General features: G+C 44.5%; 1 protein-coding gene across 1 annotated transcript; it reads left to right on the forward strand.

Annotated features, from left to right (window-relative positions):
• Positions 1–1,706: 1,706 nt before the first annotated feature.
• On the forward strand, positions 1,707–23,983 carry TGM7 (transglutaminase 7). Its single transcript, XM_042943123.1, has 13 exons — positions 1,707–1,848; positions 7,438–7,620; positions 8,282–8,527; positions 9,160–9,278; positions 10,908–11,036; positions 11,125–11,302; positions 13,827–13,965; positions 18,310–18,413; positions 18,770–19,012; positions 20,478–20,804; positions 21,195–21,355; positions 23,364–23,497; positions 23,728–23,983. The coding sequence occupies exons 1-13, from the start codon at positions 1,707–1,709 to the stop codon at positions 23,981–23,983; spliced, it is 2,361 nt and encodes a 786-aa protein (XP_042799057.1).
• The last annotated feature ends 1,164 nt before the right edge of the window (positions 23,984–25,147 follow it).

The following is a 25,147-nucleotide window of genomic DNA, read 5'->3' on the forward strand; positions in this document are numbered from 1 at the left end:
AGCACACATGCAGATGGAGGAGGGGCAGAGAGAGAGAATCCCAAGAAGACTCCGTGTTGTCAGCCCGAGCCCAACACGGGGCTTGATCTCACGAAATGTGGGATCATGACCTGAGCTGAAATCAAGGGGCAGATGCTCAACCAATGGAGCCACCCAGACACCCCTATATGAAAGATTTCTAGAAGAGCTGTTAGATCCAAGACAATAGCCACTTTAAGTTTTTGGTTGATCTTGTAGGGGAGGGAAAACTTAACTTTTTTTCCTTCTACCAATTAGGTTCATTGGCTGAGGACCTATAATTAGACTGATAAAAGAAACAGAAAACAAACAAAAGTATATTAACATGTGCATTGCACTTACACGTGCACATGTTACAGAGAAGTGACAAGACAAAGGAAATGGATTTTGAGTCACTAGGGCAGCAAATTGTAGGAGGGTAAACATAGGGGGGAAACTAGTGGAAGAGAAAGGCCAGTTAATAGTTTCTTATGTAGATTTCTCTGGTGCCATCTCTGGGCTGATGAGAGTCTAGAGCTGTCTCTGGTGATGAACTTTTGCCCTTTATGGTAGACAGGGCAGGAGGGACACATTTATAAATTTATGTCCTGCTTTTAAGCAAATAGGGAAAGTGCTGAGAGCTTTTCTTATATCTGCTTCTCAAGTGCCTTCAGCTCAAAATAATCTCTATGCCAAAGTGGCATATTTGGGGATGGCATTTTCTTCTACTCTTTAGTATCAGTCAATTTCCTCCAAAAAGTCTATATGAATTTACATTCCCACCATCAATGTATGAGACTGTCCACTTCCATATATAACTTCACAGAATACACTATTATTATTCTTTTAAATATTTTTGAATGGATCAAAGATAAGATCTCATTATTGTTATAGTTTGCATTTCTCTGAAGACTTCTTAATATTTATAGCAACTTTCACATATTATGGATATTAATCCTTTGTTACATTTGCTGCAAAGGACCTAATGATTTAACTTGGGTAGCCATTCTGGGAACACTTCTCTTCTGCCAGCAGCTATTTGAATTGCTGAGTACTAGCTGTTAACAATCACACAACACAGCTACTCATGTAGATATCATTAAAGGAAAATAATGTTTCAAAGAAAGGACTTAGTGGTACATAATTAACTGACAAATAAGGGTTCAGAGTCTGAGAAATTGCAGAGAAGAGAGAGACACAGGTGGACCCTGAAACTGGTTCTGATCTCACCTGCTGACATTTTAGGATGAGGAGGTTGGGATGAATATGTGGTTTTCATCGTGTTCTTTAGACAGGTAGGGCTCTACAGAGAAGCCAGAGGGACTCCTCCCCCACCTCTTTCACCAGAGCAGCTCCTCTTAGAAGCTTTATGCATTTGAATAGAGCAGGATATTCACTTATGAGGGGGGAAAAAAAAAGTGAAAACCTCCAGACTGTCACCACAAGCCAGAGGTTAAAAGCTAGGCTCTGAAGTCAAACTGTCTATGTTTGAACGACAATTTTGCCACTTATTATAGGTGACACCTACCTAGTTAACTTAATCTCACTGATGCTCTGTCAGCTCACCTATAATATGGAGTTAATAACATCTTGTTGGGTAGTTATAGGGATAGAAGGACACAATGTATATAAAGCCTGGGGCTTACAGACACTTAGTAAATATTACCCAGCTATAAAACTATTGCTACTACCGGTGCTAGGATATCTCCATGTTCCAAAATGCTTGGGGAGGATTTCGTGGAGAAGTGGATGCTGAGTTTTACTGGAAAAATCGAGACAGTGGGGATGTAGATCCCTACATCCAGAGGTTTGGAGGCCACAACATGAATGAAGCAGAGTTTATGGGCTACCGTGAGATAAAATCGGATAGATAAGTTGGGACCACATTGTGGAGGACAGTGAACACTTCACGAAGAAATTTGTACTTGAACCTTCAAATAATAAGATATTTTTCTTCTTGCACATTCTAAGGAACATAGAAACACTCTGCAGTAATCTCATCGCTTAGGAATCTTCATGGGCTCTCACAAAGATGTATCCTTTTACATTTTTTAAAAGGGAAGAAATGAAAAAGAATGAAGTGTTTATCAAAGTCCCAAACTGACAATAACGAGAAGTGGGAAAAGAAAAGACACTGACATAGAAGCTAGACTAAGTGCAGGGACAAGAGCAGGAGAAGAGAAGGAGCCAAAGTGCACCTGACATTTGCTGGCAGGTGCTGGCTCTCACTGCTGGCTGTGCCTGGGATAATTTACCCTTCACCATCTCTGTCTGGAGCTTTCCAGTCCTTTGCCAGTAGCCTGATTGCCTAGGATGTTGCTGGCTGTGGATTGTTTTAACCTGCCCCAGTCTTCACCCAAACTAGCTTTGCGAAGCACTGGAAGTCAAGGTATTTCAAGTGTTTATTAGCCTGCCACATGACCGTGAGCTTCAGTCCCTCGCACACACAGGGCAGTCCCTCTTTTCTTCTTGACAACACTTTCGTTTAGGTCCTCTTAGTTTTTTTACCTGGGTTATTGCGACAGAGTCTCACTGCCCTTCCCTCTCTAGACTTTTTTCCCTCTGTCTGTGCTACATACCATAGCTGGATTAATCCTCAACTACAGCTTTGATGGTGCCACTCCTGCTCAGAAACCCGCCTCTAATCAAAGTAACACTTTTCCTTGATACAAAAGGAATACATGTTCAAAGCAAAAGTGTGACAATACCAAAAAACTCAAAGGAAAGAAAAATTTCCCATAATATCACCACCTACAGATAATCTGTAACATACTGGGTTTTAGTCTTTTTATGTAACTTTTTAATACCTCATGAATTATTTCCCCATATTCTTTGTTCTTTTTGTTTGTTATGTTGACATCAGAGGAATAAAGTTTATGTATCCAACACTTACTATAGGATATTTAGGTTGCACTGAACATCCTTATGTTTACATTTTTGTACATAAATTATGATTTTTTTTCTTAGGAAAAATTCCCAGAAGAGGAATTTGTGCCTCAAATGTATTTATGTTTTAAGGCTTTCTTTTCTTTTAAATGTTTATTTATTTTTGAGAGAGAGAGACAGAGTGTGAGCGGGGAAGGGACAGAGAGAGACACACACACAGAATCAGAAGCAGGCTTCAGGCTCTGAGCCATCAGCACAGAGCCTGATGTGGGACTCAAACTTGCGAACTGTGAGGTCATGACCTGAGCTGAAGTTGGATGCTCAACCGACTGAGCCACCCAGGCGCCCCCCTTTTCTTTTATAATAAATATTGATGAGTTGCCCTCAGAAAGGTATACCATTTTATCCTCCCACTGTGGGTAGGTATACCCATTAGTAGTGGATCGAACAGCAGCATCTTGGCCTTGAGTCAAGCCCCCCCTCCCCATCCTGGCCCTGCTGCCCACAGAGGGTTTTCTCCTTCTCTTCCGCCACAGCCCCACTGCTGTCCTGTGAGGCTAGTCTCCTAGTACTTTACCCATGCTGCCCACATTGTACCAGCAAACATCTCAGAGCATTCCCTAGGGAAGGCAGGAAACCTTGAAGATTAAGAGGGAAGGCTCTGGAGCCAACCTACCTGGGTTCAAATCGCAGCTCTACCCTGTACCTTCCTGCATGTGGGCAACACTATTAACACCTCTATCACAGTGTGGTTGTGAGAACATAAATGATTTCAGACACATAAAATGCTTCGGATGGTACTTGGAAGGTAGTAGGTATTCAGTGAACATTAGCGACCATTATCAGCAGCAATTAGGAACCATGCTCCATCCTGGGTGTGGGGGATCCAGGAGTGAGAAGATGGCCAAGGTCTCTACTTCTGTGGAAATAATCCCAGATACTATTAAGTGCCCAGCAGAGAATAAAAAGGGTGTTTTGATGGTGAGCGATAGGGTGGGAGGTGGGGCATCACATTCAGTGGCTGAAGAAAGCCCCTGTGCAGCAGGTACCTCTGAGCTAAGACCCAAGTGGAGAGATGGAGTTGTCTGTGAGAGTAGGGCTGCCTCAGGTTTTGGTCTCAGATGGCAGGAGCTTCAGAACTCATAATAGGCAGATGACTGTTTTAATGTCCTCCCCATCTGCCCCCACACATTTTCAGGATGATAATACATGGGGGTATATTTTGATCCTTCCTTGTCTTTGTATTAGTCAAGCACCGGGAATCATGTGGCCAAGGCTTCCTCTCCTCTTGCTCAAGTCATTAACTCTGGTGGGCCAATGGCCAAGGCAAGAAGGCCTTGTGGGAGTTGACATGTTTTTACTAATTGCTTCTGCTTGATTTCCTGCCTTGTTAAACCTCTTCCTGATCCTTTTGGTTTTTGAATTTTTTTCCTGCTCCCTTGAAGAACCTCCCTCTTGTTCTCTGAAGTCACTGTCTTCCTGACATGAAAAGGCCTTCAGTGAGCCAAATGCATAATGGTGTTAAGTGGAATAAAAAAGAAAACGTGAGTCTCCAATGGACAATAAGTTTTCTCTGTGCACTGCAATCTTAGGCATGGAGAGGAAGGCATCTTCCTTCTTCCTCCTCCCCTTTCCTTCCCAAACCACCCCAGCCTGAGTAAAGGGAGAATTGATCTGCCCTTAGAAGTATGCTTCTAGCTGTGGACAGCAGCCCGGAAAAGGCTGCCCCCAGTCCTGTTCTCTCTTGTGGAAGTGACGTAAGCAGTTCTGTGTGCTTTTCACTGCCTCTTTTGGGTATCTGATCTTTCAGGGTGGAACGGTCACTGGATGTTACACATGGGGTGGAGAAGCTTCCTTTGGAGGCTCCGTAGTTCCTGGTATGAAAATGTCAGGTCCCTCAGGAAAAGATAAGATACAATCAGTATCTAGGCCAGTTGCTTTCAAACTTTTTGACTCTGACCCACAGTTTACATCATGACCCAGTTACACATAAAATTGTTCTTCCTCTCCTTATGTGTGCTACATTGTGATATTTTCTATTTTAAAAAAATATTGGTCACATTTCTCTGAATTGATTTTGCAAACTACTAATGGATTGGACCTGATGTTTAAAAAATGCTGCTAAGTAACTCAAAGGCATCCGTGTTAGATCTCGTCCTGACTTCTCTGGTTGCAATAATATAATTATTTAAGTGCCTAAGTTACAATAAGAGGTTTAAAAACTTTGTACTATTTGATCCAGTGATTCATCTTTGAATCTGCCTCAATGAAAGATGGTTACAAGAAGGGGGATCAAGGGACCATCACGCACATTCTGTTTTTAGTCAAATGTTTAACAAGGTTGTGGGAAAGATACAAATATGAAAGTTGGATTTGATTTTAGGCTGTGAAGGAAAATTTTAAACACTTAATCCCATTTCCTCAGATGAAGTATCAGATGTAGTCACAGCTAGTTGAACAACTATACTTAAAGAGTATTTCCTAATAACTTAGCATTAACCTGGAAGAAAACTCCAACATGATACTCCATTGGTGTCTGACTTAAGCCCTAATGCTTAGAACCATCTTATTAGCAATGTCTCGGATGAAGACCTGGAAAACTGTTTAGGCAGTCCCCAGATGGCAACGTAAAGCATTTGGGTGAAAGAACAAGGATTTAAGAATTCCAGCCAGGTAGGAAAGATGGGCCAAAACTATCAAAGTGAACTAATTTAGCAAAAACATAAAGAATCAGTGTGGAAGTTCAGAATGTGAATGGCACAAAAACTGGTAGGTGCTAAAATTTGTGTTTCCTCTAGGATGCGGTTTGGCAGCATCCCTGGCCTCTACCCCAAGTTGTGACAACCAAAAATGTATCCAGACATTGCTACATGTCCTTCAGGGGACAGAATTTCTCCACTGGAGAACCACTGAGATAAACTGATGTGCTACTAGGGAAAAAGATCAAATGGATTTTTGTTTACAGTAAGCGCAGTAAATATCACCAGCAAAAATGACTCAGGGGCACCTGGGTGGCTCAGTTGGTTAAGTGTCCAACTTTGGCTAAGGTCACAATCTCCCAGTTCGTGGGTTCAAGCCCCGCGTCGGACTTTATACTGACAGCTCAGAAGCCTGCTTTGGATTGTGCATCTCCCTCTCTCTTTGCCCCTCCCCCACTCACATGCTGTCTCTCTCTCTCATTCTCTCTCTCTCAAAAATAAAAATAAATACACATCAAATTAAAAAAAAAAAAATAACAAAGCGGGGCACCTGGGTTGGCTCAGTCGGTTGAGCGTCCGACTTCAGCTCAGGTCATGATCTCGCAGCTCGTGAGTTCGAGCCCTGCGTTGGGCTCTGTGCTGACAACTCAGAGCCTGGAGCCTGTTTCAGATTCGTCTCCCTCTCTCTCTGTCCCAACCCACTCGCTTTCTGTCTCTGTCTCTCTCAAAAATAAATAAACATTTAAAAAAATTTTAAAAATAACAAAGCAAATACAATCTGAGGCTGTGTCATTACTAGCACTAAGAGCAATTAATGATTACTGAGTGCTTACTCCGTACCTGCCACTACCAGAAGTCCTTTACCTGTGAATCTTCACTCAGTGCTCACACAGACCCTATGGGGTAGGAATACCACTGTCTCTATTTTGCAGCTGAGGACACTGATGTCTCTGGGTATTAAGTGACTCGCTCAAGGTCTCAGAGCTAAGGTAGTGACAGCCCACACTCTGGCCAGTTGTGCTATGAGAGTCTTTAAACTGTACGCTAGGTACACACACAGTAGCTTCCTGGGAAGAGTCAGTGCCCTCATACACCCAGAGCATGGCTGAGAGGTGAGAAAGAAGCTACCTACCCAGCATCTTAAGCAGGGACTTGCCTGTAGCTGAGGTCACAGCCTCTAGTCAGCTTACTGACTTAATTCATACAAAATTCTAATATGTTCTTTCTTCTATCAGCATGATAATAGAGTAACTTTTGGAAAGACTGTCAACAAAAGTGGTTAATAGTATGTGGTGGCACTTCATAGATTAAGTGTCAATTATCTGGAAACATTTCTCTTCCTGGGACCCTAATTTTGTTTGTTTTTTTTTTTTTTAAATGTTTAGTTATTTTTGAGAGGGTGAGAGACAGAGTGCCAGTGAGGGAGGGGCAGAGAGGGAGGGAGACACAGAATCTGAAGCAGGCTCTAGGCTCTGAGCTAGTCAGCACAGAGCCTGAGGCAGGGCTTGAACTCACAAATGTTGAGAGTATGACCTGAGCTGAAGTCGGACGCTTAACCTAATGAGCCACCCAGGTGCCCCCTGGGGCCCTCAGTTTTGAGCCCTATAGCTCTGGGTCCAGGTGCAGAGTCACCAGGATCACAATCTTCCCACTCCAGGGTTGGGGCCTGCTAAACTGCCAAGGCTAAGTTGTGAAAACTAGCAGGCAGAGGTGGCAGAAGGGCTCAGGTGTAGACAGTAATCCTACCGAAGTCAGAGCCAGGTGCCGCAGAAATGATTGAGAAGTGTTGGGGGATGTTGAACGTGGGGAGCCACAGCTGGGCAGTGACCTGTCTCCTCTCCTGATACCCCTCCAGTGGCAGCCTTGAAGTTCAGGTCTGTGGACTTGCAGAGCCCAAGAAACAACCAGGAGCATCACACGCAGGAGATGGGCCTGAAGCGGCTTGTTGTACGCCGGGGCCAGTCCTTTCTGCTCCAACTACATTTCAGCCGACCCTTCCACTTTGGGACAGACTACCTCACCTTTGTGGCTGAGACTGGTGAGTTCACCCTGCCCTAAGGCAAAATTCACCTGTAGGGCTCCCACCTCCCCTTCTTGAGTGCTCCCTCCCCTCCCTCTTCCTGGGATCCCCAGGACCCTCTAAGTGCTCACCTGATAAGTGACATTAAAGAAAGATTTGGCCAACTCAGCAAATTGAAACTGTGATGATAACAGCCATTTTTTTTTAAGTTTATTTACTTTGATAGAGAGAGAACACAAGCTGGCGAGGGGCAGAGAGAAGGAGAGACAGAATCCCAAGTAGGCTCTGTGCAGAGCTTGATGTGGGGCTCTGTGAGATCATGACCTGAGCTGAGATCAAGAGTCAGATGTTTATCCAACTGGGCCACCCAGGCACCCTGATAACAGCCAATTTTTAAATGCACAATAGGCACTGTGCTGAAACTTCATATATATTATATAATTTAATCCCCATGACAGGAGTTTTAGCTTTCAGGTACTATGATGATCCCATTTTACAGATAAAAATACCTGAGGCCCACAGATCTTCAGTGGCTTGCCCAAAGACATCCAGTGGCAATAAAAGCCTTAAACCAAAAGGATTAGCCAGTGGTGGAAGAAGGTGAGGGTCCTCCTAGCCCCCTGGAATCATGTCACATAGATTTTAAACCTCACTGAGGGGTCATTTGTCTCTCACACAGGACCAGCGCCCACGGAATTGCTGGGAACCCGAGCCACCTTCTCCCTTACCCAGGCTCGACAAGGGAATTTCTGGAGTGCTTCTGACTTCACCATTGACACCAACTCACTCTTTGTCTCCCTTTTTACACCATCCAATGCAGTCGTTGGTCCCTACACTCTGAAGATAGAGATCTCTCAGGGCCAGGGTCACAGTGTGACTCACCCATTGGGAACTTTCATCCTGCTTTTTAACCCTTGGAATGCAGGTACAACTGCTTCGCAGGCTGTAATGACAACCTGATCCACTAGGAAGGCTCAGGGAGGTTCTTCTGAGAAAGCCCAGAAGATAAAAGCTGCTTATCTATGCCATACCACGTGCTCACTGAAAACCATCCTTAAAAAAAGAATTTTAATGGCATGATGAAAATGCTTGTGGTGTGATGTGCAGTGAAAGAGATTAGGAAACGGAACACAGTGTGATCTTAATTGTATTACATGTACGTGGACAGAAAGAGTGGCAGGAATATACCAAACTGTAGTGGTGGTTGTCTGTGAGGAGTGGGAATGAGTGATTTTCATTATCTGCATTCCGTCATCCATATTTTCCAAGTCTCTACAATAGGCTTTCCACTTTTACAATCAGGAAATGATAATCATTATGTTTTAAAGTACAGATTATATCACTGGCCTCTAGAAGAGCATTATAGACTTTTAAGGGGTCCAGTTTCGATTTCTATTGCCACCAACCCATTCCTTCCCTTATTATGCAGCAAGACACTGTCATTACTGTATTTTATTTTATTTTATTTTATTTTATTTTATTTTATTTTATTTTATTATTATTATTTTTTATTTCTCTGTTTGTCTTTTGCCCCCTCTCCTACTCTTAACCACTCAGAGGATGATGTCTACCTGCCAAGTGAAATACTATTGCAGGAGTATATCATGATGGACTATGGCTTTGTTTACAAGGGTCATGAAAGATTCATCACCTCCTGGCCCTGGAACTATGGGCAGGTAATACTGTCACCAGAAACGGGGCCTGGGGCAGGTCTCCTTATGCTGGTTCTTAATCAACTCTATTAGCTCACAAAAGGCCACTAACAAATGTCACAGTGTGTGGTGTGGGGCCAATTTCCCAACCAGTAAGAGGGGAAAGGAAGGAAGGGGAGATATCTTTCAAGTTTTTAATATTTTATATAAAAAACTTAAAACATTATCCAAGTAGACAGGATACTAAAATGAACCTGTCTCTCAGCTCCAGTAATGAGCAATTTATGGTGAATCTTATTCCATCTATACCAGGGGTTTGCAAACTAGAGTCCACTAACTGTTCTTGTGTGGTTCATGAGTTAAAATGGTTTTTGTGTTTTTAAGTTGTTGAAAAAGAACTAAAAATTTTTTTGTGATATGCAAATTATATGAAGTTCAAGCTGTGGTGTCCATAAATGACATTTTACGGGAACACAGCCATGCTCATTCACTTAAGTATCACCTGTGGCTGTGTTAATGCTACAGTGGTAGAGTTGTGTAGCTGAGACAGAGACCCCACAGCCTGCAAAAGCTAAAATACTTACTATCTGGCCCTTTACAGAAAAAGTTTGCCTGTCCCTGGTCTGTACTGTCCCCATCCCTCCAAACTCATCACTGGAAGTTTTGAAAGGAATTTATAGATACCATATCATTTAATAGAGTAATACTTTGATTATAGCTCTAAAAGATAAAAACTCTTCCTGAAAAAGTGAATATTATCATAACTGAAAAAATAGACGACAATTCTTTAATAACATCAAATATCCTGTCAGTGTACAAATGGCAGGACCTTTGGCTCTGGGCAACTTTTCCACTTTCAACCAGTAAATATGACTAGTATACTTTCTGCCTCCCTCCCACTGACATCTCAGCCCCATCCACACTCACCAGGAGGGTGGTGGGGAGGGAGTGGGGAGACTGTGTGCTCCAACTGTGACAATTTGTGTGATTTTTTGAAACGGAGACATATGTCTGCATCCCCACCTCTCCCTCACTCACCTGTGCACATCACAGCTGCAAAGGCCCAGCATTCTCCATACTTCACATAGGCATATGTATCAAGTATATGTTATAAACTTATGTCATGAACCTACACTGGCTTCTCCTGGGTTCCCAGCTACAGCTGAACTCCTCTACTTGATTTCAAGGCTCCCATACTCTTCTCCCTCACCTTTCACAGCTGCCCTGTTTTTATCCATCTGGTCTTTCCTACTCCCTCATGTCCTCCAGAAAAGAGAACCTCTAAGCCCCTGTCCTGGGCAGCACCATACTCAAAGACCTCAGGTGAACATCCCCACCCTGCTCTCTTCCTGTCTACCTGGCCCTTCCAAGCCTACTGGTGCTAATGGCCTTCTCTGATCTCTTGTCAACAGGGATCCCTCACCTCCAAATTCTGTCTGCATTTTCCATTAGAGCCACTCAGGTTCATTTTCCAGAATTCTGAATCTCATACACTCCCAATTTGACTTATAAGCTCTTTGAAGGCAGGACCTTGTCTTATATTTAACCCCATCCTCATCTCCAGCACATACACACCATCCCTCAAAGCCTGTGTTATTGACTTGAAGTTTTAGGATGCTCTTCTCTTTTCTCTCCCTTGAAATCACTTGGAAGTTTGAAGAGGACATCATAGATATCTGCTTTGAGATCTTGAACAAGAGCCTGTACTTCTTAGAGAACCCATCCAAAGACTACTCCCAGCGGAATGACCCTGTGTATGTCTGCAGGGTGGTGAGTGCCATGGTAAGAACAGAAGCTCTCCCGGCCCTGTCTGAGGACAATCTGAGCTTCCCTAGGGCACTGTGGGGACCCGCCTGTCTGTTCTTTGCAGATCAACAGCAACGATGACAACGGTGTGCTGCAGGGAAACTGGGGAGAGGACTACTCCAGGGGGGTCAGCCCGCTGGAGTGGAATGGCAGCGTAGCCATCCTGCGGCAGTGGTTAGCCAGGGGCAGGCAGCCTGTGAAGTATGGACAGTGCTGGGTCTTTGCAGCTGTGATGTGCACAGGTGAGTGAGGGAGAGATGGGGATGCAGAAGCATTCATTTAATTTTTGTGATGACCCTTTGAAGTCGGGCTCTGGTTATCTCCATTTTCACATAAGTTAACTGTGGCCTGACCATAGCCCCACAGCTAAGAGATGGTGCACACGGGGACTCTCACCCAGCACACTCCATACTCTTGGGGACTCCTGCATATTTTCCTAGGAGGGAGGTTGACCCGTCACAATCACTCTGCAGTCTCCTTGATGGCAGTTAGACTATTAAAATAGTCACTTGGATAAAGAAGAGTGTGGCCCCAAAGTGGAAGCAAAGGCAGCTTCTCTCTGCCACTGCTCAGGTTTCTCAGCTCCTGGTGAGCCTGGAGTCAGGGACAGCTGGGGGAAGCTTGAAGTACAAGCAAATGGTCTGGGAAAGTCTGATCCCACCTGTAGGCAGAGCTGGCGGCTCCCAAATACTTCTTGGAGAGTTTCTTGAGGAGTTACAATAGGAGATTTGCTACTTTGCTAACTACCCACATGGAGCATCAGTGTTTTTTGCATTACCATTTATTTATGATTTAGTGCAAAGGTGTTGATCGGATTATCTGTGAGGATGAGGGAAAGACAGAATACTGAGGTGTCTGCCTGTCTTGCCCCATGCAAGGCAGGAGTACCTTACACATGCTACCTGTTGTGTTGTGATGCTCAGTGTTTGCTGAGTGAATGGGCTGACTCTGAATTGGAGGGTGAGGGAGCAAAGAACAGAGAAGACAGAGACAGGGGCTAAAGACAAAGTTCTAGATTTTTCTGAGAGGGGCAGCATAGCTTGGCAGATATGTACAGGTGCTACAGATAGACGAGATGTTTAAATCTGAGTATTCAAACAGAGTGACCTCACTTTGCTCATTCATTTTCCCTGGAAAATGCTCAGCACAGCACCAGCATTTAATATGGCCACATTTGTCTTGGGCTAGGAAGTCCCTGGTTAGGCAGGTGTTGTAGAGGAGAGCTTGGGCCCTTAGGCCCTGGGATGAGAGGGAGAAGGTCTAGGTCTGCATCCTTACTCCATCTTGAAGCCTCTCCCCACTCCCAGGCCCTAAAGTTCTGGGGCCATTGAGGAAGGGGACAGCTGCTCCCACCACACAGCCTCTGGCCACTTGCAGTCCTGGTCTAGCTGTCACCCCTGCAGAGAGGTTATGAAAAGCTCAGGAGATGTGCTGGGAGTAGAGAAGTGACTGTGAGCACATGGCTGGCTCCCTTTGGGACTCTTGAATCAATTGTAACAAAAAGATTGGTCAATCTCAATAGTCCTCGTACTTTTCAAAGCACTATAATCCTCCCAGCAGCCTCAGGAGGCACCCACTGCTGGTCCTGAGCTGGAGAGGGATAGGATAAACTTGTCTGAACTCCTCGCCTTGCTGGCTGAGGTGGAGACCTATGTTCCAAAGGTCACATCTGGCTCTTGGCTTGATTTTACTTGGCCTTGGGAAGGTGTGTGTGTGTGTGTGTGTATGTGTGTGTGTGTGTGTGTGTGTGCGCGCGCGCGCGCGCTTACGCTTGGGTGTGGTGATGGTGTAGGTGATGTAATATCTGCTTTGTGTGAGTAGATCTTAACTACTTAAGTGAAATCTTAAGATCTTAACTCAGTTTTGGGGGCACCTGGGTGGCTCAGTAGGTTGAGCGTCCAACTTGGGCTCTCAGGGCATGATCTCAAGGTTCATGAGTTCAAGCCTTGCATTGGGTTTGCTGCTATCAGCACAGAGCCCGCTTCAGATCCTGTCTCCCTCTCTCTCTGCCCCTCCCCAGCTTGAGCTCTCTCAAAGATAAATAAAACATTAAAAAAAAGAAAAGAAAAAGATCTTTACTCAGCATTAAAAAGCCTTTGTAGTACTATCCTGAGATGCCACAAGAGGATGCTGTTGCCTTATCAAAGATGGCTATTGCCTCATTGTACAAGCAAGTTCCCCTCTGTCTCTGATGTCTTCCAATTACTTCTATGTCTATCTTGCCCTTCTATCCTTTCTCTGATTTCTTTCTTACCTCCTCCAAATCCTTGTATTTCAGTAGAATTACAGATTCAGAATTTCAGAATTGAAAATCATCTGTTTCAATTCCTTATTTTGTTACACACAAGGAGATTAAGGCCCAGAGAAGTTAAGCCACACAGCTTCTCTTCTAAAACAGGCCACAAGGCCTGAAGTTTTTTATTTTCTTTCAAATTAGCAAATGTTTTAGGTTCTCTGTTTTTAATCTGGAAAGCTGCTGAATGGAAAAAGCGCTAAATAATAAATTGAGTTGCTTATTGTTGTTTTAAGTAACCTTCAAACGATTTCTTTTTCCCAGTGGGATGGAGACCATCAATGGGGCAGGTAGGCAGCAGGGTTCTGGGCCTGGGTGCAGTGCTTTGAGAATAAAGGACTTACAAGTATGGATCTGCAAGAATCTTGGCCTTCTTTCTCTCCTCCAGCTTAAAAGTTAGAAAGCATGCATGGGGAGCTAACGATTCTGCTTGAAATGAACTCAGTGATTCTCCATGTTTTCTTTCTCTTTAGTAATGAGATGTTTAGGTGTTCCAACCCGTGTGGTTTCCAATTTTCGTTCTGCACACAACATGGACAGGAACTTGACCGTCGACACCTACTATGACCAAAATGCAGAGATGCTGCCTACTCAGAAGCGAGACAAAATATGGTAAGGGACACCATCTCAAACACATCTCTCTCCATGTCAGGAAGGGTAAGGAAGCTCTGACCTGGTTCTCTCTAGTTTTGAGGCAATATCATCCTTTATCTTGTTGCTGGTGCCCAGAGAGCAATTCCCTAACCTAGGAGACTGTTCTGGCTAATTACATCATCACACTAAACTCCCTTCAGAAATATAAGACTATGGGATAACATTCTGAAGCCCACAACCAAAAAAATTGATTTTGTGTTCTGTGAACACTAACTTCAAAATCTTTATGCATCTTACATGACTCTTCCTTCTTTGAGCCATCTGTTTGTGCCATTCTCTGTTTCTCCTCCGGGCAAAGCCTACACTTGCTGCTTTTGTCCACTTCCTCAGTCTCTCCTGTTTCCTCCTCTATCCACCTCACTCCCTCTCTCTCTCTCTCTCTCTCTCTCTCTCTCTCTCTCTCTCTCTCTGTGTGTGTGTGTGTGTGTGTGTGTGTGTGTGTGTGTGCCTTTATTTCTGGATCTCCGATCTCTTCCCCTGGCTCCCTTCTCCTCTGCTGTACTGTAAATCTGGTGTCATGTTTTTCCTTTTCCAGCCAGTTTCCAGGTCAGATCTTTGGGTTGTGTGAGAGCTAGTGGCAATCCTTGGAGCCCCTCCCGCTCTGAGCTCCTAAAGGGCTGAAGAACCCCTGATTCAATCAGCAGTGGTGTATCTGAGAAGGCTATATCACTTATGTAGCGTTCGGTGTGTGAATGCATAACCTGAATCTAATTATGAGAAAGCCTCAGATAAGCTCAAAATGAATATAGCTCTGGCAAATAAATACTGAATTCAAAATTTCAATGTAATAAAACAAAGGCTGAGAAACTGCTCCAGATCAAGGTAGACAAAGGAGACAGGACAGCTAAATGCAATGTGTGATCCTAGACTGGGTGGTAAAGAATGTAATAAAGGACACTATTCGAATTCTACCAAACATTTAAAGAGTTAATGCCTATTCTCTTGAAGCTGTTCCAAAAAATAGAAATGGAAGGAAAACTTCCAAACTCTTTCTATGAAGCCAGCATTACCTTGTTTCCAAAACCAGACAAAGACCTAACTAAAAAGGAGAACTATAGACCAATTTCCCTAATGAACATGGACACAAAAATCCTCAACAAGACACTAGCCAACTGGATCCAGCAATACATGAAAAAAATTATTCACCACGACCAAGTGGGATTTATACCTGGGATGCAGGGTTGGTTCAATATCCACAAAACAATCAATGTGATTCATCACATCAATAAAAGAAAGGACAAGAACCACATGATCCTCTCAGTAGATGCAGAGAAAGCATTTGACAAAATACAGCATCCTTTCTTGATAAAAACCCTCAAGAAAGTAGGGATAGAAGGATCATACCTCAAGATCATAAAATCCATATATGAAAGACCCAATGCTAATACCATCCTCAATGGGGAAAAACTGAGAGCTTTCCCCCTAAGGTCAGGAACAAGACAGGGATGTCCACTCTCACCACTATTATTCAACATAATATTGGAAGTCCTAGCCTCAGCAATCAGACAACACAAAGGAATAAAAGGCATCCAAATCAGTCAGGAAGAGGTCAAACTTTCACTCTTTGCAGATGACATGATACTCTATATGGAAAATCAAAAAAATTCCACCAAAAACCTGCTAGAACTGATCCATGAATTCAGCAAAGTCACAGGATATAAAATCAATGCACAGAAATTGGTTGCATTCCCATACACCAACAATGAAGCAACAGAAGGAGAAATCAAGGAATTGATCCCATTTAAAATTGCACCCAAACCCATAAAATACTTAGGAATAAACCTAACCAAAGAGGTGAAAAATCTATACACTGAAAACTATAGAAAGCTTATGAAAGAAATTGAAGACACACACAAAAAAAAAAAAAAAAATGGAAAAAGATTCCATGCTCCTGGATAGGAAGAACAAATATTTTTAAAATGTCAATACTACTCAAAGCAATCTACATACTCAATGCAATCCCTATCAAAATACCAGCATTCTTTACAGAGCTAAAACAAACAATCCTAAAATTTGTATGGAACCAGAAAAGACCCCAAATAGCCAAAGCAATCTTGAAAAAGAAAACCAAAGCTAGAGGCATCACAATCCCGGACTTCAAGCTGCATTACAAAGCCATAATCATCAAGACAGTATGGTACTGACACAAAAACAGACACTCAGATCAATGAAACACAATAGGGAACCCACATATGGACCCACAAATGTATGGCCAACTAATCTTTGACAAAGCAGGAAAGAATATCCAATGGAATAAAAACAGTCTCTTCAGCAAGTGGTGCTGGGAAAACTGGACAGTGACATGCAGAAAAATGAACCTGGACCACTTTCTTACACCATACACAAAAATAAACTCAAAATGGATGAAAGACCTAAATATAAGACAGGAAACCATCAAAATCCTCAAGGAGAAAGCAGGCAAGAAACTCTTTGACCTTGGTTGCAGCAAATTTTTACTCAACATGTCTCCAGAGGCAAGGGAAACAAAAGCAAAAATGAACTGTTGGGACCTCATCAAAATAAAAAGCTTCTGCACAGCAAAGGAAACAATCAGCAAAACTAAAAGGCAACTGACGGAATGGGAGAAGATATTTGCAAATGACATATCAGATAAAGGGTTAGTATCCAAAATCTATAGAGAACTTACCAGACTCAACACCCAAAACACAAATAATCCAGTGAAGAAATGGGCAAAAGACATGAATAGACACTTCTCCAAAGAAGTTCGACATCCAGATGGGCAACCAACACATGAAAAAATGCTCAACATCACTCATCATCAGGGAAATACAAATCAAAAGCACAATGAGATACCGCCTCACACCTGTCAGAATGGCTAACGTTAACAACTCAGGCAACAACAGATGTTGGCAAGGATGCAGAGAGAGAGGATCTCTTTTGCACTCCTGGTGGGAATGCAAACTGGTGCAGCCATTCTGGAAAACAGTATGGAGATTCCTCAAAAAATTAAAAATAGAACTACTCTATGACCTAGCAATTGCACTACTAGGTATTTATCCAAAGGATACAGGTATGCTGTTTTGAAGGGGCTCATGCACCCCAATGTTTATAGCAGCACTATCAACAATAGCTAAAGTATGGAAAGAGCCCAAATGTCCATTGATGGATGAATGGATAAAGCAGATGTGGTATATATATACAATGGAGTATTACTCAGCAATCAAAAAGAATGAAATCTTGCCATTTGCAACTACGCGGATGAAACTGGAGGGTATTATGCTAAGTGAAATTAGTCAGAGAAAGACAAATATCATATGACTTCACTCATATGAGGACTTTAAGATACAAAACACATGAACATAAGGAAAGGGAAGCAAAAATAATATAAAAACAGGGAGGGGGACAAAACATAAGAGACTATTAAATATGTAGAACAAACAGAGGGTTGCTGGAAGGGTTGTGGGAGGTGGAATGGGCTAAATGGGTGAGGTGCATTATTCTTGAAATAATTGTTGCACTATATACTAACTTGGATGTAAATTAAAAAAATAAATAAATAGGACAATATTTGGTCGATTGATAAAATTGAAATATAGACAGTAAATTAGATAAAATATTATATCAATAAGAAATGCGTGGGGTTGATAACTGTAAGGGAAGATCTCCATTCTTAGAAAATACACACTGAAGTAAAAAAACAAAAGAAAAAATGTATTGATAATTTTCAAATCCATACTGAAAGAAAGCCAATGATAAAGCAAATGAAGCGAAATGTTAACGATAGATAACTTGGGTATATGGGTATTTTTTGTAATTTTTAAAAATGTTTATTTATTTTTGAAAGAGAGAGATATGAGCGGGGGAGGGGGGGCAGAGAGAGAGGGAGACCCGGAATCCAAAGCAGACTCCAGGCTCTGAGCTGTCAGCACAGAGCTCAGTGCGGGGCTTGAACTTATGAACTGTGAGATCATGACCTGCACTGAAGTCTGATGCTTAACTGATTGAGCCACCCAGGCACCCCTGGGTATTTTTTGTAATATTCTTGCAACTTTACTGTAAGCTTGAAATTACTTCCAAATAAAGAGTAAAAAAAGGGGGGGATATAATTAGTACATAACAACTTTGTACAGTGCCATATAGTACCTAGATTTTTCATGGGTGATCACTTCATAATTTATACAAATGTTAAATCACTATGTTGTACACCTGAAAATAATACAATACAGTATGTCAATTACATTTTAAATTTTAAAAACAACAATATAAAGCACTCAATATAGTGTCTGATACCTGACAAATCCAGGAAAATGTGAATCTTCATTTCCTTACTCTTCTCTGCAGGAATTTCCATGTCTGGAATGAGTGCTGGATGATCCGGAAAGATCTCCCACCAGGATACAATGGGTGGCAAGTTCTGGACCCCACTCCCCAGCAAACCAGCAGCGGTGAGTGAGGGCCACTGTGGAAGGATCTGGGCTCCGTGGGGGGGGGGGGGGGCTGAGCAGGGGGACTGATCACAAGAGCAGGAGGCCAGAAAGGGGTAGTATTTTTTCTTACTTCATTGCCTTCAGCTGGGTGACCCAGATGACTTGCAGGACCTTGTTTTCTCACCTGCAAAGTGGGGAAGCTGATAAATGCCACAGGTGGCTGTGAGGATCGGATGAATTTGTGGGAACCTGAGAGCACTCGGTGTGTGAGGGTTTTCTCTATCCCATCCCCTTACCTGCCCTCGCCACCACCAGCCGGCCCAGTGCACATGCTAGCAGCTGTCAGCTGTCCTCAACTTCTGTTCCTTCCACAGGGATATTCTGCTGCGGCCCTGCTTCTGTGAAGGCCATCAGGGAAGGGGAGGTTCACCTGCCCTATGACACCCCATTTGTGTACGCCGAGGTGAATGCTGATGAAGTCATTTGGCTCTTCAGAGATGGTCAGGCCCAGGAAATTCTGGACCATAATACCCATTCCATTGGGAAGGAAATCAGCACCAAGATGGTAGGGTCAGCTAAGCGACAGAACATTACCAGCTCCTACAAGTATCCAGAAGGTGCTTGGGGCCCTGGGGTGTCAGGGTGGGTGGACATGACGTCTGTTGTGTTCTTCCCAGTGAGAACGGCTCATGCCTGTTAAAACCAACACCACCTGATCACCTCCTCCTCATCGCAAACTCCCAGGGGCTTTCCAGGCCATGTGGGCCTAGGGCTGCTGGACTGAGCAAATAAAAACAGAGAGTGCCCAGTTAAATCTGAATTCCAGATCAGTTCAGATAAGCAAACATTTCATTAGTATAAGTGTGTCCCAAATATAGCATGTAATATACTTAAACAAAAATTATTATATATCTGAAATTCAAATTTACCTGAAATTCAAATGGAATGTTCTTTATTATTATGGCAACTCTGTCCTAGGGTCATATCATGGTCTCCTTACATCATGGCAGTGGGGGTGGCAGCAAGGAGGGAGGTGGACACTTAAGGAGGGAAAGGAAGGACACCTGGCCTGTGGAAGGGAGTAGATGTCCCTGTGGAGAAGGCCAGGGTGGCATCAGGCTGCCTGAGTACCAACAATGCTGCTATGTTGGTACTGCTATGTTCTAGTGGTATAAGCCTGGATGTGTTCTTAACATCCCTGTGCCTCCACCTCCTCACCTGTAAAATGGGTTAATGATTCCTCAGAGGGCTATTGTGAGGGCAGCTGAGTATACAGAGAAAGCACTTGGAGCAATGCCTCTGGTGCACAGTAACTTTACTAGAGAAGTCCACAATTTGGGATGAGTTGGAGTTCAACCTGAATGTTGAGTAGACCCCAAGAGCAAGAGATGAAGACCCACTTAAAAGATTTGAGCATGTATTTTATTTATTTTATTTTTTTTACCTTTTATTTTATTTTATTTTTTTCTTCAATATATGAAATTTATTGTCAAATTAGTTTCCATACAACACCCAGTGCTCATCCCAAAAGGTGCCCTCCTCAATACCCATCACCCACCCTCCCCTCCCTCCCACCCCCCATCAACCCTCAGTTTGTTCTCAGTTTTTAAGAGTCTCTTGAGCATGTATTTTAGAAGTGAGGATGTTGATGCGGTGGGGGAGGGGGGAAAGCCTTTGGCTTTGATGATGATGATGGCAGTGATGATGGTGACAATACTGATGACAAAGAACAGTACTGGGTACTTATATTCAGCAACTCATTTAACTCAAATTTTTGGCAACTCTATGAGGCAAGGAGATATATCTGGGTTATAAATGAAAGAATTGAGCACCAAGGGATTAAGGGACACCTAGCTGAGCAAGATTTGAATGCAGCACCAAGCAATATACCAATCCCCTGTTCTCAGCCACGATGCTGAATTGTCTCCTTATGTGGCTCCTTATGTGTAGCTATTGTCTCCTTATGTAGCTTCCCTTTGGGAAGGGAGCTGGAAGTTTCTGGGTGGCTTGTTTCCCAAAGAAGGCCACTGGTCCTCTCAACCCCTCCTCACTGAGGTCTTTCCTGGCTCTCCTTTCTGCCAGGATCCCCTGAGGAGCGATCTGTGTTCATGAAGGCTTCCCGGAAAATGCTGGGCCCAGGAAGGGCCTCCTCACCCTTCCTGGATCTGCTGGGGTCCAGGGGGTCTCAGGATCAGCCAGCCCAGCTGCAGCTTCACCTGGCCAGGACGCCTGAGTGGGGCCAGGACCTGTTGCTGAAGCTGCATGCCCTGAGGGTGCCAGACAGAGTCCACCCCCGGGGTCCCATCAGACTGGTGGTGCACTTCTGCGCACAGGCCCTGCTGCACCAGGGTGGCACTCGGGAGCCCCTCTGGAGGCAAACAGTGCACTTGAACCTGGACTTTGGGGAGGGTGAGTATGAACAAGGCCTGGAAAATCACCTATAGGGATGGGAGCTGTGGGGTCATGAACAAAGCTGGGATGGTTCAGCCAGATTACACAGAGATCCCTGCACCCCAACACACACGTGCCAGGTAGTGAAGTTGTTGTTGGCAGGGGGTCACATATGCCATGTGCTGTACGTCTGACACTATCCCACTAGGTGAGACATAGCAATGACTTCTGGGGGCAGTAGGTATAGGTTAAGTACACTGTATCTTTCTCTTTGTTATGCACACATACTTTCACACACATACAGACTCACACACATAGTCTCTCACACATACAAATTTCCGTGTGTGTGTGTGTGTGTGTGTGTGTCTCTTTGTTTCCAGACTCAAGATGTCTTTTGTCTGTGCTTAGAGATACAGTGGCCGCTCTTGCTACCCTACGACAATTATAGAAACAAGCTGACAGATGAGAAGCTGATCCGTGTGTCTGGCATTGCCAAGGTGGAGGATATGGGGAGGTCCATGCTGGTCCTAAAAGATATCTCTCTGGAACCTCCCAATTTATCTATTGAGGTAAGGTGTCTTGGACAGAGATGGAGCCCGGAAGCCCTTTGACTCACCCGACCCAGGGGCTGGGGCTACAGCAGTGAATGAGATACAGTCGCTGCTTCAGACACCAAATAGATGATTAAAGCACAGTATGGTGTTGTCTTGTCCTCTGTGCAAAGTGCAGGGCAGAGTGGAAGTCTTCCCAGAGGAAGTGACATTTCGTGGAGGATGCATAGGCAGACACTGTCCAGAGAAATGAGATGGAGATGAAAGCATTTTAAGTAGGGAGATAGCTTTGCAGTGGCAGAGAGGCAGGAGAGGCATGGCTGGGAGATTGAGTAGAGGAGCTGGATTTGAGAAAAACCACAAGTGAAATTCCAAAGGTGACTGCAGATAACACAGGGTTGACAGGGAAGAGGGAGGACACATGAAAGGAGCCTCAGATTTGAGTTCTAAGATTGTGGCAAGGTCATTACAGGTGGAAGAAGGATAAATGGAGGGCAGAAATATTCCCCATCTCCCGTTACCAGGGTTTTCCTTCCCTCAAAGCCTCCTTTCTCCATCTCCCCTCCTGTTCTAAAGAACTTGCCCACTGCCTGATCCCAACCTGGCTTTGCACCTGCTGGATTTGTTAGTGGCACACTCCACCCCAACCAGAATGAGTAGCTTCACATCATAAACCATGTGACCACCTGACAGTTTTCACCTGGGAGTGTTGTCAGGCCACGGTGCGGCAAACAGTGGGCAGAATCACAGCCGGCGAGGACCCTGCCCCCATTACCCAGAGCCCTGGTTACAAACAAGATCCAATGCAAACACATCAGAACCAGAGTAGACTATCAATTGGTCCCCACAGTTAAGGGAACTGGGGATGATTTGTGTGAGTATGAAGGATCCCAAAGACATTTTTGCCTGTTCTACTTTGATGCCCTCATTAGAGGACAAGGGATTTGTTTCTTTCATTTGAATTTTAGAGAAGTCAGGATGGGTTCTTACTTTTTCTTAATTCTCTGTTTGAGGCAGAACATGCCTCGAGTATGATCTGGGTGGTCAGGACCCATTTTAGTTCAACATACGTTCATCAAATATCCACCACCTGGTTGGCACTGCACTAGGCACTGGGCTCGAGAAGTGAGTAGGATAGAGACCCTGCCTCCCACTCACAGGCCAAGGCCATGCTGCCCTATGACACAGACCTCACGTGGGATGCACAGAACACACCTGGGGAAACTCAAGAGTGTTTCTACTGTCAGAACAACGTGGGGGAAAGATCCTGGCTGGGGTCTGGGACACCTGGCTCAGGTCCTGGCTCTGCCATATCATGTGACATTGGCCTCAGAAGGATAGTGCTAGGGGTACCTGGGTGGTTCCGTCAGTTAAGCATCTGACTCTTGGTTTGGGCTCAGGTTGTGATCTAGCGGTTCATTAGTTTGAGCCCTGTATCAGGGTCTGCACTGATGGTGCTGAGCCTGCTTGAGATTCTCTTTCTCCCTCTCTCTCTCTGCCCCTCCCCTGCTTGTGGTCCCTCTCTCTCTCAAAATAAATAAGTAAATGGAAAAAAAAGAAAGATATCACTGATAGCATATGGATGGTGCATATAGCACCACTTCTTATCCCATGCCTGTGTCAGACGCTACTAGTCAGTCGTAACTCTCTGACTCTGGATCTGTCCTCAGGATCCTTTTCAACACGCCATTTCTATTAGCCATGATGAACAGATTGGAGCTGGCACTTTAGTTGAAATCTAATTGCCATCCTGAACTAGATGGTGGGGAGGGAAATAGATTTCAACTTGGTGCCAATTCCCAATTGGCAGTGGCTTCCTGAAGCATTGTGACTTTCTAAGACAGGTCAGGATATTTGTTAACCTTGAATACTCTTCGGCTTACATTCTTCTCTCCCAATTGCAGTGGTTTAGCAGTAAGGAAGCAGTCCCTGGTGGTGAAGAGAAGGACAGTGGAATGAGGGTATTGAACTCGAGTGTGGAAATGAGGCCAGTTGCCCACAATATCCCTGTCTTCTCTCCTCACAGGTGTCTAAAAGGGCCGAGGTGGGCAAGGCACTGAGAGTCCACATCACCCTCACCAATACCCTAATGACTGCTCTGAGTAACTGCATGATGGTGCTGGAGGGAAGTGGCCTCATTGATGGGCAGATATCCAAAAAGTAAGTACCGTCTGTCTCATGCTGGTCTCTGACAAGGGGTAACTTGTGGGGTCATAGGTTGGTCCTTTGTCTCCTGAATGGTGCCTACTCGCCCCCATTTTCCCACCCTCCTTGGGGAAGGTTGACCTTGGTGGTGTTGGGGGGTGGGAGGTGCTTACTCCAAGAGGGGTAACTATATCACCCATCCCAGCAGTTACTTAAGGCTCTAACAGGCTCTTTTTGACTTTCAGCATTGGGACTCTGGTGGCTGGACACACCATCCACATTCAACTGGACCTCTACCCCATCAAAACTGGACCACGCCAGCTGCAAGTCCTCATCAGCAGCAATGAGATCAAGGAGATCAAGGGCTATAAGGACATCTTTGTTGCTGCAGCCAGGGTTTCTTCAGCCCCGCCCCGCCCCGCCCCGTACTCTCCCAACCACCCCCTCCCGTCTCTCCCTGAGCCCAGCACCCTTCCTACTGCTCCCCTCTTCATCCCCTAGCCCCTTCCTTACCCCCACTCCTGATACCTTTCCAGCCCTCTGGCAGCCCCACCTTGGCCTTTTCTGCTCCTGAAGGTGTAATGTTATCTTTGCCCCTTCTCTGTCCGGTTCCTGGCCTGCTTGGGGTGAATGAAGCACTATTAGAACCTCTGTGCATCTTGGGAAGAGACAATAAAGACCTCTTAATTTATCAACAGTGTTCTCTCTTCTGTGCTAAGAACCTACTTATTGCTGCTGGCTGGTCCCCTGGCCTGGCTGCCAGCTGCATTGGCTGGGCCCTCTCTGCTCTTCCTGTCTTATCTCTCTCCTGCCTTAAGTCCCCAGTCACAAAATAAGGCCAATATGATTCCCTTAAATCAGCCTCTCTGGAATTAAGGACCCCAGGTCTCTCCATTTAAATGGTCTTAGCCTGCAGATGGAGGCTGGAGGGAAGTCTGGGGAGGGCTGCCTGGGAAGACAGTGACTGTGCCACCAGGGGACCAGCCAGAGATACCTAGCAGGACTTCTCTGCTGTCCTCTGAGAGCACAGGGATGGCTGGGCCAGTCCCACTCAAAATCATTTGTGCTCATTCTAGATAATTTGGAAAGACCAGAAAGGTGAAAAGAAACAAAAGAAAAATCACCTATAGTTCCTCATCCCAGAAGAAATCTCTGCTAACAGTTTGCCACATATCTTTCTGGCCTTCCTCCCACTATTCATTGTGATTTTTTTTTTAACTGATTTTTTTTTAATTTTTCTTAACGTTTATTTATTTTTGAGACAGAGAGAGACAGAGCATGAACGGGGGAGGGTCAGAAAGAAGGAGACACAGAATCTGAAACAGGCTCCAGGCTCTGAGCTGTCAGCACAGAGCCTGACGCGGGGCTCAAATTCACGGACCGCGAGATCATGACCTGAGCCGAAGTCGGCCGCTTAACCGACTGAGCCACCCAGGCGCCCCTGTGATTTTTTAAGTTATCATTAGGGGCGCCTGGCTGGCTCAGTTGATAAAGCGTCTGACTCTTGATTTCAGTTCAGGTCATGATCTCATAGTTTGTGACTTCAAGCCCCATGTCGGGCTGACAGCGTGGCACCTACTTGGGATTCTCTCTCTACATCTCTCTCTGCCCCTCCTCCCTCCAATTAAATAAATAAACTTCAAAAAATAAAGTTATCATTACCTG

The sequence above is a fragment of the Panthera leo genome, chromosome B3 (genome assembly GCF_018350215.1).
Source record: "Panthera leo isolate Ple1 chromosome B3, P.leo_Ple1_pat1.1, whole genome shotgun sequence".
Lineage (NCBI taxonomy): Eukaryota > Metazoa > Chordata > Mammalia > Carnivora > Felidae > Panthera > Panthera leo.

What these genes read in the sequence shown, in the direction of transcription:
- TGM7 (XM_042943123.1), top strand. Translation starts at nt 1,707, where the DNA reads ATGTTCCAAAATGCTTGGGGAGGATTTCGTGGAGAAGTGGATGCTGAG. An exon ending in AGCAGAGTTTATGGGCTACC is followed by an intron (nt 1,849 to 7,437) that starts GTGAGATAAAAT and finishes ATACCCCTCCAG; the next exon opens with TGGCAGCCTTGAAGTTCAGG. An exon ending in GATGGGCAGATATCCAAAAA is followed by an intron (nt 23,498 to 23,727) that starts GTAAGTACCGTC and finishes TTTGACTTTCAG; the next exon opens with CATTGGGACTCTGGTGGCTG.